Genomic DNA, 11,510 nt, shown 5'->3' with positions numbered 1-11,510 from the left:
TAATAAGTGTAAGCAACCTTTTAAACATAAACAAGGTGGAGGTCAAGGTGGGACGGGGGGCTTAAATAGACATTTGTTATCTTGTATGCCGATTGAATGTAAAGCAGCTAAAGCTTTAGCCGATAGAAAAAAAGGAATTCAAGTTAATGATGTTGATATTAATGTTAATCAATCGGTAGGGGCTTCTAGCATGGTTCAAGGAACATTAAAATCCTTCTAACCCCGGTGGTCCACTAACACAACGTAAATATAATAAGGAAAGAGATCGCAAAAATTTAGCTAAGATGGTTTATGTTTGTGTTGCCTTATAGTTTTCATTCACATCCCGATTTTATTGAATATATTCAACAAACTTATAATCCTTCTTTTAATGGTGTTTCAAGAAATACTGTTAAATCTGATGTTTTTTTATGTCAAGGTAACCATTATCAGTATCTTCGTTGTTTGTATAGCATATTAGATTGTGGAGTGTCTATAACTTCAGGCATGGGCTGTAGTGTTAATGGACATGATTATTTAACTATTACAGCACATTAGATTGATCATAACTGGATTTTGCAAAAAAGAATCTTAAGTTATAAAGAATGTGTAGAGAAAAAAACTAGTGCATATTTAGCTTCAAATATTTTGAGTGTTTTAGATTTTTACATGCTTTTAGATAAGTAATGACTGTCGCATTAGATAATGCATCTAATAATACAAACGTTGCTAGTATGTTAAAAATTAGATTATGCCCAATTGATACTAATTTTTTTCATGTTAGATGTGTTGCACATGTATTAAATTTAGTTGTACAAGATGGTATTTCATTATTTGATTGTGGTTGTATGAAAATTGGATATGTTGTTTTATGGATTTTTTATGCTCATAGACCTGCTAGCATTAGGGAATTTAATGAGCGTTGTGTACTATGTGATATGACACCAAGAAAAGTTCCAAAACATATTAAAATAAGGTGAAATTCTATTTACGAAATGCTTTCAGTTGCTTACGAATATAAAAGACTCATACAAATGGTGTTTAATGCTCATAATGTTGACCCATTAGATAGAATTTGTGAAGAAGATTGGGAAGAAACTAATGAACTTATTGGAATTTTTTAAGACTTTTTTTATCATGCTACAACCATGTTTTCTGGAATTTATTATCCTACTATTTCATCAGTATTAATAAATATTTGTGCTATTTCAATTCAATTTTCTAAATACAAAAAAATTAAAAAATTTAGAGTTGCGATTGAAGGTATGATTGAAAAATTTTAAAAATATTTTTTTCCTATTCCTCAAATTTATTTAACTGCTACTTTACTTAACCATCCATATAAATTACGAGGTGTGCAGGGACTTGTTGAAACTTTTTATGATACTTTAGAAATTTCAACTTGTGAAATGTGTAAGTCTAGCATAAAAAGTAGAAGCAAAAATTTTGTATGAAAAATATAGAAATATAGAAAATACTGAAGGAGAAGTTGGTCAAACTTCTAATGCTAATAGTAAAGATCAAATTGATAATTTTATTGCGAGGTTTTCTTGGTCTTAATTCTACTAACCGTGATGATTTTGAAGAATATCTTAATCAGTCTTTAGAAACAGTTAACGACGAGAATGGCAATGTAGAAACATTAGCATGGTGGAGGAGACGGAGCGTTGCATTTCCAATTCTTAGCAAAATGGTTCGTGATGTTCTAGCTATTCAAGCTTCATCAGTTGCATCGGAGGCTGCTTTTAGTGCGACAAGGTGTCAACTTGGAGATCATAGACATTCATTGGCGGAAGAAAAGTTTGGAAACATCAGTTTTATTTAGAGACTGGGTCAATGTCGAGAGGAGGAATTATAATTTGCCAAAGTTAACTTCCAAACAAGAAGCATGGATTAATTCGGTAATTGGATCTAGTGACGGTGAATTAGAGGCACAAGAGTTTCTAGCAAGTTTGCCAACACCGGAGGATGTTACCGTCGATTTGATATGACAATTAGAATTGAATTTTCATGGAGAATACAAATATTAGATTACATCTGAGAACTAATTGAAACAGAACTCTTCCTAGAAGATGGCTGCATAGATTAGTTACTCCTCTAATATTTGTAACAAATATTAGATTTACATATGAGAACTTATTGAAACAGAACCCTTCCTCGAAGGTGGCAGCGTAGATTAGTTACTACACTAATATTTGTAAATTGTAACTTCTAAGTTGTAAGTTGCAATTAGATTTTAATTGAATAAATTTAAAGGCTTTATTCAAGTCTTTTTTATACAACTATTGTCTTGCATTTTAATTTTAATATATACATACATATTTACATATATACTAAACTTACTTTAAAATACTTAATTTAAAATTTGAAATTTGAAATTTGAAAATTTTGAAATTTTCAAGTTTAAATTACTTTAAAATACTTAAAATACAAATTTGAACTTTCAAGTTTGATATTTGAAAGTTTAAATTTCAAATTTCAAATTTCAAAACTTAAGCATTTTTTATTAGCTAAAAATGTTATTGAAAACCAAATAAATTAAAAATGTTATTCAATAACATATAATTTCAATACAAATAAATAAACATATAAAAAAATAAAAAATCCCATGTTGCATCCCGTCCAGCCAAACACTGTCCCATCCCGTATATATAGTGGGACGGGATGGGATGTATTTTTGTCCCGTCAATCCCGGTCTCGCCTGGCCATATCCCGGCCGAGTCCTGGCCAAGGACGTCCCCCTCCCGTCCCGTCCCAGTCTCCTTGCCAGCCCTATTGAAAAGTGTGTCCTCAGTCAAAGGTTATGCCTTTTTTTGCCACCCCGTAAAAGCTTTGACTAAAGACAAAAAGTCGGGCCTTTTCTCAAAGTTCACATTTTTTTGCTAGTTTAGGCCACAATTATTAGTTGAATGCATTTCTGTTCAATTTCTATTGCTTGGACATTGTTATCCTTTTTTCAAAGATAAACTTATATTTTAGTCAAATTATTTTGACATTAAAAATAAAGTAGGAGAAATACATAATTATATCAAATGTAAAGAAGAAATGAAAAAATAAAACATTTGAAAGTTGATTATTTGTAAAAGAATAATAATCTAGATAAAGTCTTGAGAGTTGTTTAGTTGAATCTTGGTGAGTGGTTATATTGATTAAAAGAACAGGTATAGGTATAGAAATCTCCACTGTTTGCCTAGAATTGGGTTCGGACATATCTACTCCTATTCTTTAGATTTGATTTGTTGAAACAGTTTTGTACTTATACATTTGGGTTCTCACATATGTGTGGGGGAGGCGGAGCCAAGGCTAGGATTTTGTGGGTTTTAAATCAAATTTGTTGGGTTCACATGTTAATATACATATATTTATATAATTTTCTAATACAAATATAGGGTATACGAAAAAAATAGTAGGTTTGTCCGAACCCCTACCTAGCTTCGCAAGTGTGGTTTCCATCTGGTCTAAAACAGAGAAGCTTCACTTGTGTTAGCTTGATGCTGTAGAATAGTAATATACAGGATTTATGTGTAGTTGATTGATTGAATGATTAGTACTGTTGAAAGCACCCTTTGTATGGGTTTTTCAAATAGTGCACTCAAGGTGTTCGATGAAATGACTTTATCATGTTTTTTGAATTGAAACTCATCATGATCTCTAATCGTTGCATAACTCCTCCCCACACCCCTGAAAAAGTAAATTGTAAGGTGTTGCAGATTGGGTATTACATTTTAATTTTCCAATTCCATGGATTTCAATTATGTGCATTTTGAATTCGTTAAATTGAAATCAATCTTGAAAACCAACAGGGCTTATATCTCTGTTTTTTTGCCATAGGAACCAATTAAACCGAGTTGCAGAATGCCATCTCTCCAAACAGTATTACCTCCGGAACTAGCCAATAATGCTATCCGAGTTAGTATTGCTTAACTGTTAGCTATTTGAATATATGCCATAGCCTCTACAATTGTTTGCAAAGTCATTTAAGTATCTTTCTTTCTTTTGCTTTGTCTCTTAGCTTTATCGGGAGTGTCTCCGACGAGCAAAATACATTGGCAGTAAGGTATGTTTTCTTCTTTTTGTTGCTCTGAAATTATATTAGTTGTTGTCTAAATGTGGTCCTTAAAATTCAAATGCATGATTAAGTTGCGCAATCTGTTTATGTGATCGAAGATTCTGCTTACGGTATTAATTTTTTTACTTCTATCACATGTAATTAGTTAACTCCATGGCATATTGCCCTTCCTCACACCATCGAGTGAACCCTATAGGTCTGAAGATGTACTTCCTCTGAAGAACAAGGATGACTTTTATCTCCAAATGAAATTTTTTAGGTGAAAATCTGAATTTCACTTGTGGAATCATGTTCTCGGATTTGACATTTGCTTCAAACTGTTGTTTTCAAGAGCGGAAGTAAGGAATATATTTTGCTTCATTCCTCATAGGAGAGATGACGTGTTTTAGCAAGAGAAGCCAAAAATGAAAAAGGTTGATGCCCATAACCTAAAACCTACCTTTTGGGGTCAGAAAGAGTGGTCATGATTATGTTGGCTTGTGATTACAGTCTGGGAAGAGGAAGTGAAGTGAAGAAAAGAAAGGCAGTTCTGCCGTTGTAATTAATTGCAGACATCAAATGTGGTGCAAGTGTGAAATTGGAGCCAGTGCCAGATTCTTGTATTGAAAGTGCCAAAATTACTCCTTTGTTTACTTTGTATTTTGAAATTTGAATACAAAACAAATGTTGTTATACTAATAACACCAAGTACATTTTCTGTTGTTGAGGGTGTGGCTCTATGCCATTGGCATACATAAGACATGGATCCATTGGTATGCGAAATCTGTACAACAATAAGAAATGACTTTAGGCTTTCCCATTTTCTTCTGTTAGTCAAATCCAGCTCTAGAGGGTCCAAGGATGAGCGGTTACCTTCATATTTGATGACATGCCTGTTAGGAATATGGTACCTAGTTCTTGGAGAATCTACCATATCTCAAAAGAAGAAAGATAAGGTGGAATACTTAGATGTGGCTTGTGACAAAAGCCTAGGCTTAACTCACCTCTCATTAGGCTTCAAGTTTATCTGCAGGGATGGGTTTCCCTTATTTTGTTTTTATTTTCATAAGGTCGATTTTCCTTATTTTTATTCACATCTAGATGAAAGGCAGATCTAGTTATTCTGGATTAGACGGGGGATGAGATCATGTCATTTACTCATTACTTGTCAGACTCGGGCTTTACCCCAAAAAGAAAAAGAAAGAAAGATTAGCTCATTTTTGTCTTCCATGGATGGCTCCTCAGTTTTACATGCATCAGTAGTAAAGATGTAAGTGCTGCATTGGCCTCATGCCATCTCCCTGAAGATTTGAAGTTTTTATCTCCCTTGTAAATAACTCCAACTTTTGAGAAGTGCCTTAACAATTTCCCACATCCGCTCCCCAAAAAAATAAAAGAACATAACTTGCCATAAAAAAATTGTCTTTTCTACCTGTTAAAGAGCTGCTTCACCTAACATTAGATGCTGGACTTTTAACTCGGACATCGGGTATGAGGAAAACCTGTTATGCAAAAAATCGTAGAATCAATTGAAGCACTTGCACAAGAGCTATACTTTTTCGTCTATGGCACGGAACTGTCATTTTGCTTGCCTACTGTGATTCCATAGCTGTGATGGTTAAGCCAAATCCAGAGTTGTGCTTCCTTTTTCTTTCCAAATAATATTTGACTTGTTTGAACTGAGAGTTATCCAATAACAAAAATATACAAATAAACTCCATTTTCAGTACTTATATAGTTTTGCCTGTCCTTGATTTGCAGCAACATAACACAGAGCTTCTTGTTGGTATGGTGAGACAGCAGTTCAAAAAGAAAATGCACGAGACTGATCCGGATAAAATTCAGAAATTGAAGGATGAGTATGTTCATTCTGTCTTCTGTTTTTTAGCTTTTTTTGTTTTTCAATAAAGCACATGTCTTCCAAACTGGGGTGAATTTTCTAATGATTTTAACTTGGATATTCACATCATGAACCACCTACTGATTGAATGATTCTTCAACAAATTTCTATCTCATCCAATATGGTTGTTTGATACTCCTCTTGTAGTTGAAAGTTACTTGTATGACAACATAAAGAAGTTCTTTGACCTACTATTCCTTCTAAACTTGATATACTTCACTGCATCCTGATTCTACCTACTTGATGCATTTCTTTAATAAAATTGTAAGTTCTTTCTGAAAAATAAATCCATTCTCATTGTCATCTCTTAAAAAAACTAGTTTTTCTGATGATTGCCTTTCTTTGGTGTTGCAGTGCTGCGAGGGGGCTAATAAATCACATGTTGCATGAATCTGAAAAGATGACTGGCCGGAAATTCAGCCAGAATTGTTGAATTTGCCTGTTAGCAAACTGCTACAAGTAATTCCAAGATACCAGTCCCAATTTTGGTTTAGGATGTACTAAAATTTTTCGATATCAGTACTAAAACCTTGGACAGAGTTTGGCTTTAACATTTGGCCGCAGCCCAGAAGTTTCATTTAGATTACTTTTCCATACCTTAGCGATACAGATGTTGTGTCTAAATTTATGAAGTATTTTAATGATGAATAGTTTTTTCTTTGCAAAGTAGTTAAATGTTCTGAAACTGAAAATCATATAGTGACAACTTTCAGAAATGGTGAAAATTCTCAGGCAAAGTTATCATTGTCTGGCACTCAAATAATTTCTTATACTTGATAGTACTACTTCATGCTTCATATTCTCTATAAGCATAACTGCATAAGCAAAAGAGCCACCCCTAAAATGCCGACATGGCGTATGTTAATAATGCTTCATTCCTTTGATAAATCAGAAAATGAAAAAATTGTACAAGAATAATGGCCTAAAGTAACTGCGTCTATGAAACAATATTTGATTGTTTGTGAATGTGGATATTGTAGAGTACTTGATGCTAATTTTAGTTGAAACTATGAGTTTTTGACAGATTTGATCGTCTTGCTTCCCCAGTTCTGGAACCGAAGGATCCTCCTCGACCAAGAGAAGGACTTTCCCCTTTTATCTCACTAACGCGAGGACTGTACACCTTGTTAGAAAGCCTTGGGCTTTGGATGCTAACAGAATCTCTGGTTGGTGTCGCATTGCAGCTTGTTACCTTTGAACTGCACATACGTCGAATCTCACCTCGACTTCTTGTCATCATGCCATCCATAATCTCCCCATCATCTCCAAATGAACCTTCATTTTCCTGCTAAAAGGTTATGAAAGATACTGACTTAGTACTAATCACTTCATAGAGACATTTTATGGCATCAAAACTTGTCACACGAAGAGTTATATCAATGATTTATACCCTTTTTCTTTAACTTCTGTTGATAGATACATAAATGCAGATGGAAAATGGGTGAAGCTTACTCTAGTCATGCTGCATGATGATAACGGTGGTGCTTCTTCATACTCAGCAGCATCTAATTCCTGAAGATGTGCTCCTTTGAAGAACCTAGGTAGTAGGTACTGTCTGACTGGAACTAAAAGCATGATCATTAGTGGGAAGAGAACGCCAGCAATGGGAACCCATGTTATCCCAAAACAGATTAGTAAGTAGATGCTCTGGAAAATGGTGAAGAACGCTACTGTCTTGTAAGGTACAGTTTCAATGAACACAGCATGACACTCTTCAATTATTCTGTCAAACGAAAAGCAAATGTTCATGAGATCACAATAATAATGCATGCATTTTCTCTTACTGTCAAATACAAAGTGAAGCACGGCCGGAAAGCAAGTCTAGAAGGATGATAGAGGGAGTTACTTGTATCTTCGGCTTGGAGCTGTGAATAGTAATAGGATCCGTTCCCAGAACTGATTTCCTGGTAAGCTTTCAATGGCCATGAAGCCAAAGTATCCCCAAAGGACTGATGTCGGAATCATTTTGAGAAGAGGCATGGCGGCCACACATCCTCCCACCATGGCGGACTGAAGCAAGTTGCTCAACCTTTGCTCCTTCACTTCAACGGGCAACAAGTCATCTATCTCCTTCTCAACATCAAAGATTGTCTCATCAACAGGTTCATCCCTGTTGCCTATTCTTGAAGCCAATTGAATCGTAGACTCTTTCAACTCTTTTAACCCCTGTTCATGAATCAGATATTACTGGATAGTCCTACAATTTGCAAGATCTAGGAAAGGAAAACAGTTGTGTTGAATGAAAGATGTGAAATGGACTAGATCATACCCGAGATGATGGTTCTTGGTGAATCAATGGACTCTGTATCTGTTGATAGGCTTCTTGCATACTTTCATACACTTCAGCCAAGTTACCATTCTCAGTCATACATTTCCGTGCTTTTGCAACTAGTCGATTACGAAGCAACTGCATAACAAAGAAGGTAAGTCAAAGGATAGCTGGTTCTCTTTCCCTCATATATGTTCAAACATCTGATGATTTTGACACACAACTTGTTCTCATCAAATGGGCATACCTGATGCTTCAGTGTGGCCAAACTCTTTGTATGCATTGGAGATTGTGGAATGACTCCATTTGCCGGGGGGATTCCTAGAAGACCACAAATGATAACCTGTCATAACAACAGCAATAGATCATATAACTTGTTGACATTCAATGAAGTAAAAGACCAGTTGGTGGTAGGGAGAATCTAACTGCACACCATAAATCCCAGTAACAGCAGATCATAATGGTAGGAAGATGGCTTTCTAAGGTTAAACTCTTTTTGCTGAGCAAGTTGAGATGCCACGCTGTGATCAAAGTAATACAGGACCGCTACCATTGTTGCTGGAATAAAAGCACCAATTATGTGAAGTACTGGGACATCTAGCATTTCCTACAAATTTGAAGAGTAAATAAAGTGTCAAGAGATGGAAGATAAGTTTGCTAGATACAGAACAATTTAAAATGGTAGGCATGCCTTTATCACTGTCCAATTCTCATAGGCACCAGGTGACCATGGATTTGGACTGAAAAGTCGTCTTGGAATCCCAGTTGGAACATTTTTACCAGGAATGTAAGAGACAGCTGTCCAGATTAAAACCATGAGTGGCACTCCGTAATCTGCTATGAAACCCCGAAGCCAGCCTGGAAGAGGGACAAATAGTTCAACATCATGTCAAGAACTAAATGAACATTTCAATCTTGTCCTATTTAAATGAAAGCTATATTAGTTAGTTTAACAAAAGAACTCACCAGAGCCATATCGCCAAGATCTTGCCTTTCGACTCCTTAGAGCTGTGAGTAGAAGACCAAACGACAAAACCAATGCAAACATACCATTTGCAAACCTCCATGAAGATTGGAACTCAGGGAGATTTGGATTTTCTCTCTCGGGTACACGAAATTCATATACCAGTCCCTACAATCCATGACAAGTCAAATCACTAACTAAATTCCATCATACTGTATTATCTAAACCTTGTCCAACTAAGTATGGTTTTTCAGCAACCTTACAAATGAACTAACTAACTATATATGTTTTTCTTACTTTGATTGCTTGCTGCATGAAAAGCATTGCAATTAGAAGGCCAAACAGTTCCCCAGCAATACGTGTAAACCTATTGATAATGGAACAAGCTCCTAGGACAGCCAGAAGGAAAAGCAAGATTGCAGTCCAAACACACACCCTGATGATGGAAATTAACAATGAAAAAAGGAAATGAAATATGGTATTTGGTGGATAGTTGAAAAAGGAAATGGTATATACCATGCTGTCCAAGCTAAAAAGAGCTTTGGTCCCAGTTCGGGTCTATCTTTTGCAAAGTTGTACATGAATGTGTACATAAGCACAGTTGGTTCTGCAACTCCAAGAATTAATAGAGGTTGGCCTCCAATTATAGAGTGCATAATCCCACATAATGCAGTTGAAGCAAGAGTCTGAACTGCAGTTATCAATCCATCTGCAACTCTAAACTTGTCAGATCAACTCAATATATACTTATTTCTCTACAAAAAATACAAGAAAAACAAGAACAAAACATACCAGTACTTCTTTCCAACTGCTCACCAAATGATATTACTGGAATTGCTGAAGCAAAAAATATATAGGTAGTGGGAGCTAAAATCCTACACAAATCAAACTTGGTCAATGAACTAACTGCTCATGGAATATACCACACATTGAGGGGTAAAGAGCTATTGAGGGGACTCGAACCCAAAACCTCTGGTTAAGAATGACTTAACACTCCAACACAACTTACTATCTAGGTAAATGGCATAAAAAAGAAAGAATTCTACCTGAAGCCTGCGGTGAGACCACTAGTCCAATCTTGTTTAAAGCACATTAATCTCCCTTTGAGGTCATTTTTAATTCCACGAAATGGCACAAAATTATCTTCCATTTTACAAACAACTGATTCTCTTCTTCAATCCAATAGTCTTCACCAGTTCAATTGACTACTTGAGTAAATCTGACAACAATATATTACACACTATTATATTGAAGATCCTAAATGGAGTAAGCATCCAAGAAAGTAGTAGTAGTAGTATATATATTTACCTTTGTGGAAATGGATACTCATCAAAAGATCTGATGATAACAAAAGGGTAGAATATACAAAGCACCAAAATGCAGTGTAGGGTACACTAGTGTCTGGTCAAGACTCTCAAGTCTCAAGTAAAGAGGAGAGGATGCTTTTATTTTGCATGAGAGAGAAAAGAAGAGAGATTGACAGAACATGACAAGCTGGCCACTTACCGTGTTGTTTTACTCATTTGTCTTCATTCTCCATGTCCCACGTCACCAACAACAACATTGTTTACCCTTCGACAATGTGTAATTTAGACTCAAGACATCCATTAAGGCCCGTTTGGCCATGCGATATGATATCATGATATGATATCATAATATGAAATTATGAGATGAAATTGAAGTTTTATTTGAACATGCAATATGAAATTTTTGTGTTGTATATTTTCTCATAAACATAAAAATCTCATAAGTTGTAAACTATTAAAATAATCTCAATTGTTTATTCAATCTTACCAAATAAACAAAAAATTATAAAATCACATAATAAATTATTACAAAGTTATTTGTTCTCCACTTAAGTAATTGTTTCATCTAACTTTAATTCAATAAAAAAAATTTAACATAAATTGTAGTGTACTAGTTTTTAATATAATTCTCCCACATAGTACGGATAATTTTCTCACGTTGAACTTGCATTTCTCGATCAAGTGACCGAGAAGACGAATCAACATTGTTACTTTGAGTTGTAATAAATACAAAATGGTAGAAGTAATAAATTAGGTGTTGGAGTAAATGAAGTGAACAAATTTATTACTCAACAATCGATTGGTGTGAGTTAAAGTGACTATATGTTGGTGAGAATAATAAATTTTATGTCGGTGAAAATAATAAATTTTATAAAGTAATGATGTGATTATAAATTTTATTTATAAATGAAATAAATGGTTAGTAGATATAAATGTGAGGTTGTTTTAACAAAATATAAACTTGAGGATAAATTTTTGTATTAAAATATCTCAAATCATGATATGGAATTTCCATATCATGGTTTTTGGAGAATATGGAATCA

At 34.7% G+C, this 11,510-nt stretch overlaps 2 protein-coding genes across 11 annotated transcripts; one reads left to right on the top strand and one right to left on the bottom strand.

Annotated features, from left to right (window-relative positions):
- The first annotated feature begins 2,999 nt into the window (after positions 1–2,999).
- On the top strand, positions 3,000–6,669 carry LOC102585853 (uncharacterized). Of its 9 annotated transcripts, XR_001474754.1 has the most exons (6): positions 3,334–3,680; positions 3,811–3,888; positions 3,992–4,036; positions 5,789–5,886; positions 6,075–6,191; positions 6,282–6,358. XR_001474754.1 is itself a non-coding variant. In XM_006337918.2 (5 exons), exons 2-5 carry the CDS (start codon positions 3,835–3,837, stop codon positions 6,358–6,360), a joined length of 276 nt encoding a protein of 91 aa, XP_006337980.1. In that variant the 5' UTR covers positions 3,000–3,111; positions 3,811–3,834; the 3' UTR covers positions 6,361–6,669. The 9 variants fall into 9 exon arrangements, 8 of the variants coding, with proteins under 8 accessions (XP_006337980.1, XP_006337984.1, XP_006337983.1 ...); XM_006337918.2 differs by lacking the exons at positions 3,334–3,680; positions 6,075–6,191 and adding an exon at positions 3,000–3,111 and having other exon boundaries at positions 6,282–6,669; XM_006337922.2 differs by lacking the exons at positions 3,334–3,680; positions 6,075–6,191 and adding an exon at positions 3,000–3,140 and having other exon boundaries at positions 6,282–6,669.
- A 115-nt stretch (positions 6,670–6,784) lies between these two features.
- Positions 6,785–10,594, bottom strand: LOC102585305 (boron transporter 1-like). Of its 2 annotated transcripts, none has more exons than XM_006337913.2 (13): positions 10,469–10,594; positions 10,207–10,379; positions 9,953–10,035; positions 9,677–9,869; positions 9,458–9,596; positions 9,163–9,328; positions 8,888–9,054; positions 8,630–8,803; positions 8,444–8,539; positions 8,197–8,334; positions 7,774–8,093; positions 7,380–7,650; positions 6,785–7,215 (listed from the first exon to the last, which is right to left on the bottom strand). In XM_006337913.2, exons 2-13 carry the CDS (start codon positions 10,308–10,310, stop codon positions 6,925–6,927), a joined length of 2,142 nt encoding a protein of 713 aa, XP_006337975.1. In that variant the 5' UTR covers positions 10,311–10,379; positions 10,469–10,594; the 3' UTR covers positions 6,785–6,924. The 2 variants fall into 2 exon arrangements, with proteins under 2 accessions (XP_006337975.1, XP_006337976.1); XM_006337914.2 differs by having other exon boundaries at positions 6,785–7,212; positions 10,469–10,593.
- Between the last annotated feature and the right edge of the window lie 916 nt (positions 10,595–11,510).

Source organism: Solanum tuberosum, unplaced genomic scaffold (assembly GCF_000226075.1).
Source record: "Solanum tuberosum cultivar DM 1-3 516 R44 unplaced genomic scaffold, SolTub_3.0 scf00001, whole genome shotgun sequence".
Classification (NCBI taxonomy): domain Eukaryota; kingdom Viridiplantae; phylum Streptophyta; class Magnoliopsida; order Solanales; family Solanaceae; genus Solanum; species Solanum tuberosum.
Note: the sequence above shows the minus strand (reverse complement) of the source record. Positions and strands in the feature narration are given on the sequence as shown.

What these genes read in the sequence shown, in the direction of transcription:
- LOC102585853 (XM_006337915.2), top strand. Translation starts at nt 3,600, where the DNA reads ATGTTTTTTGAATTGAAACTCATCATGATCTCTAATCGTTGCATAACT. An exon ending in TAGCCAATAATGCTATCCGA is followed by an intron (nt 3,889 to 3,991) that starts GTTAGTATTGCT and finishes TTTGTCTCTTAG; the next exon opens with CTTTATCGGGAGTGTCTCCG. An exon ending in ATTCAGAAATTGAAGGATGA is followed by an intron (nt 5,887 to 6,281) that starts GTATGTTCATTC and finishes TTGGTGTTGCAG; the next exon opens with TGCTGCGAGGGGGCTAATAA.
- LOC102585305 (XM_006337913.2), bottom strand. Translation starts at nt 10,310, where the DNA reads ATGGAAGATAATTTTGTGCCATTTCGTGGAATTAAAAATGACCTCAAA. An exon ending in GCAGTTGGAAAGAAGTACTG is followed by an intron (nt 9,870 to 9,952) that starts GTATGTTTTGTT and finishes TTAGAGTTGCAG; the next exon opens with ATGGATTGATAACTGCAGTT. An exon ending in ACCAAGAACCATCATCTCGG is followed by an intron (nt 8,094 to 8,196) that starts GTATGATCTAGT and finishes ATTCATGAACAG; the next exon opens with GGGTTAAAAGAGTTGAAAGA.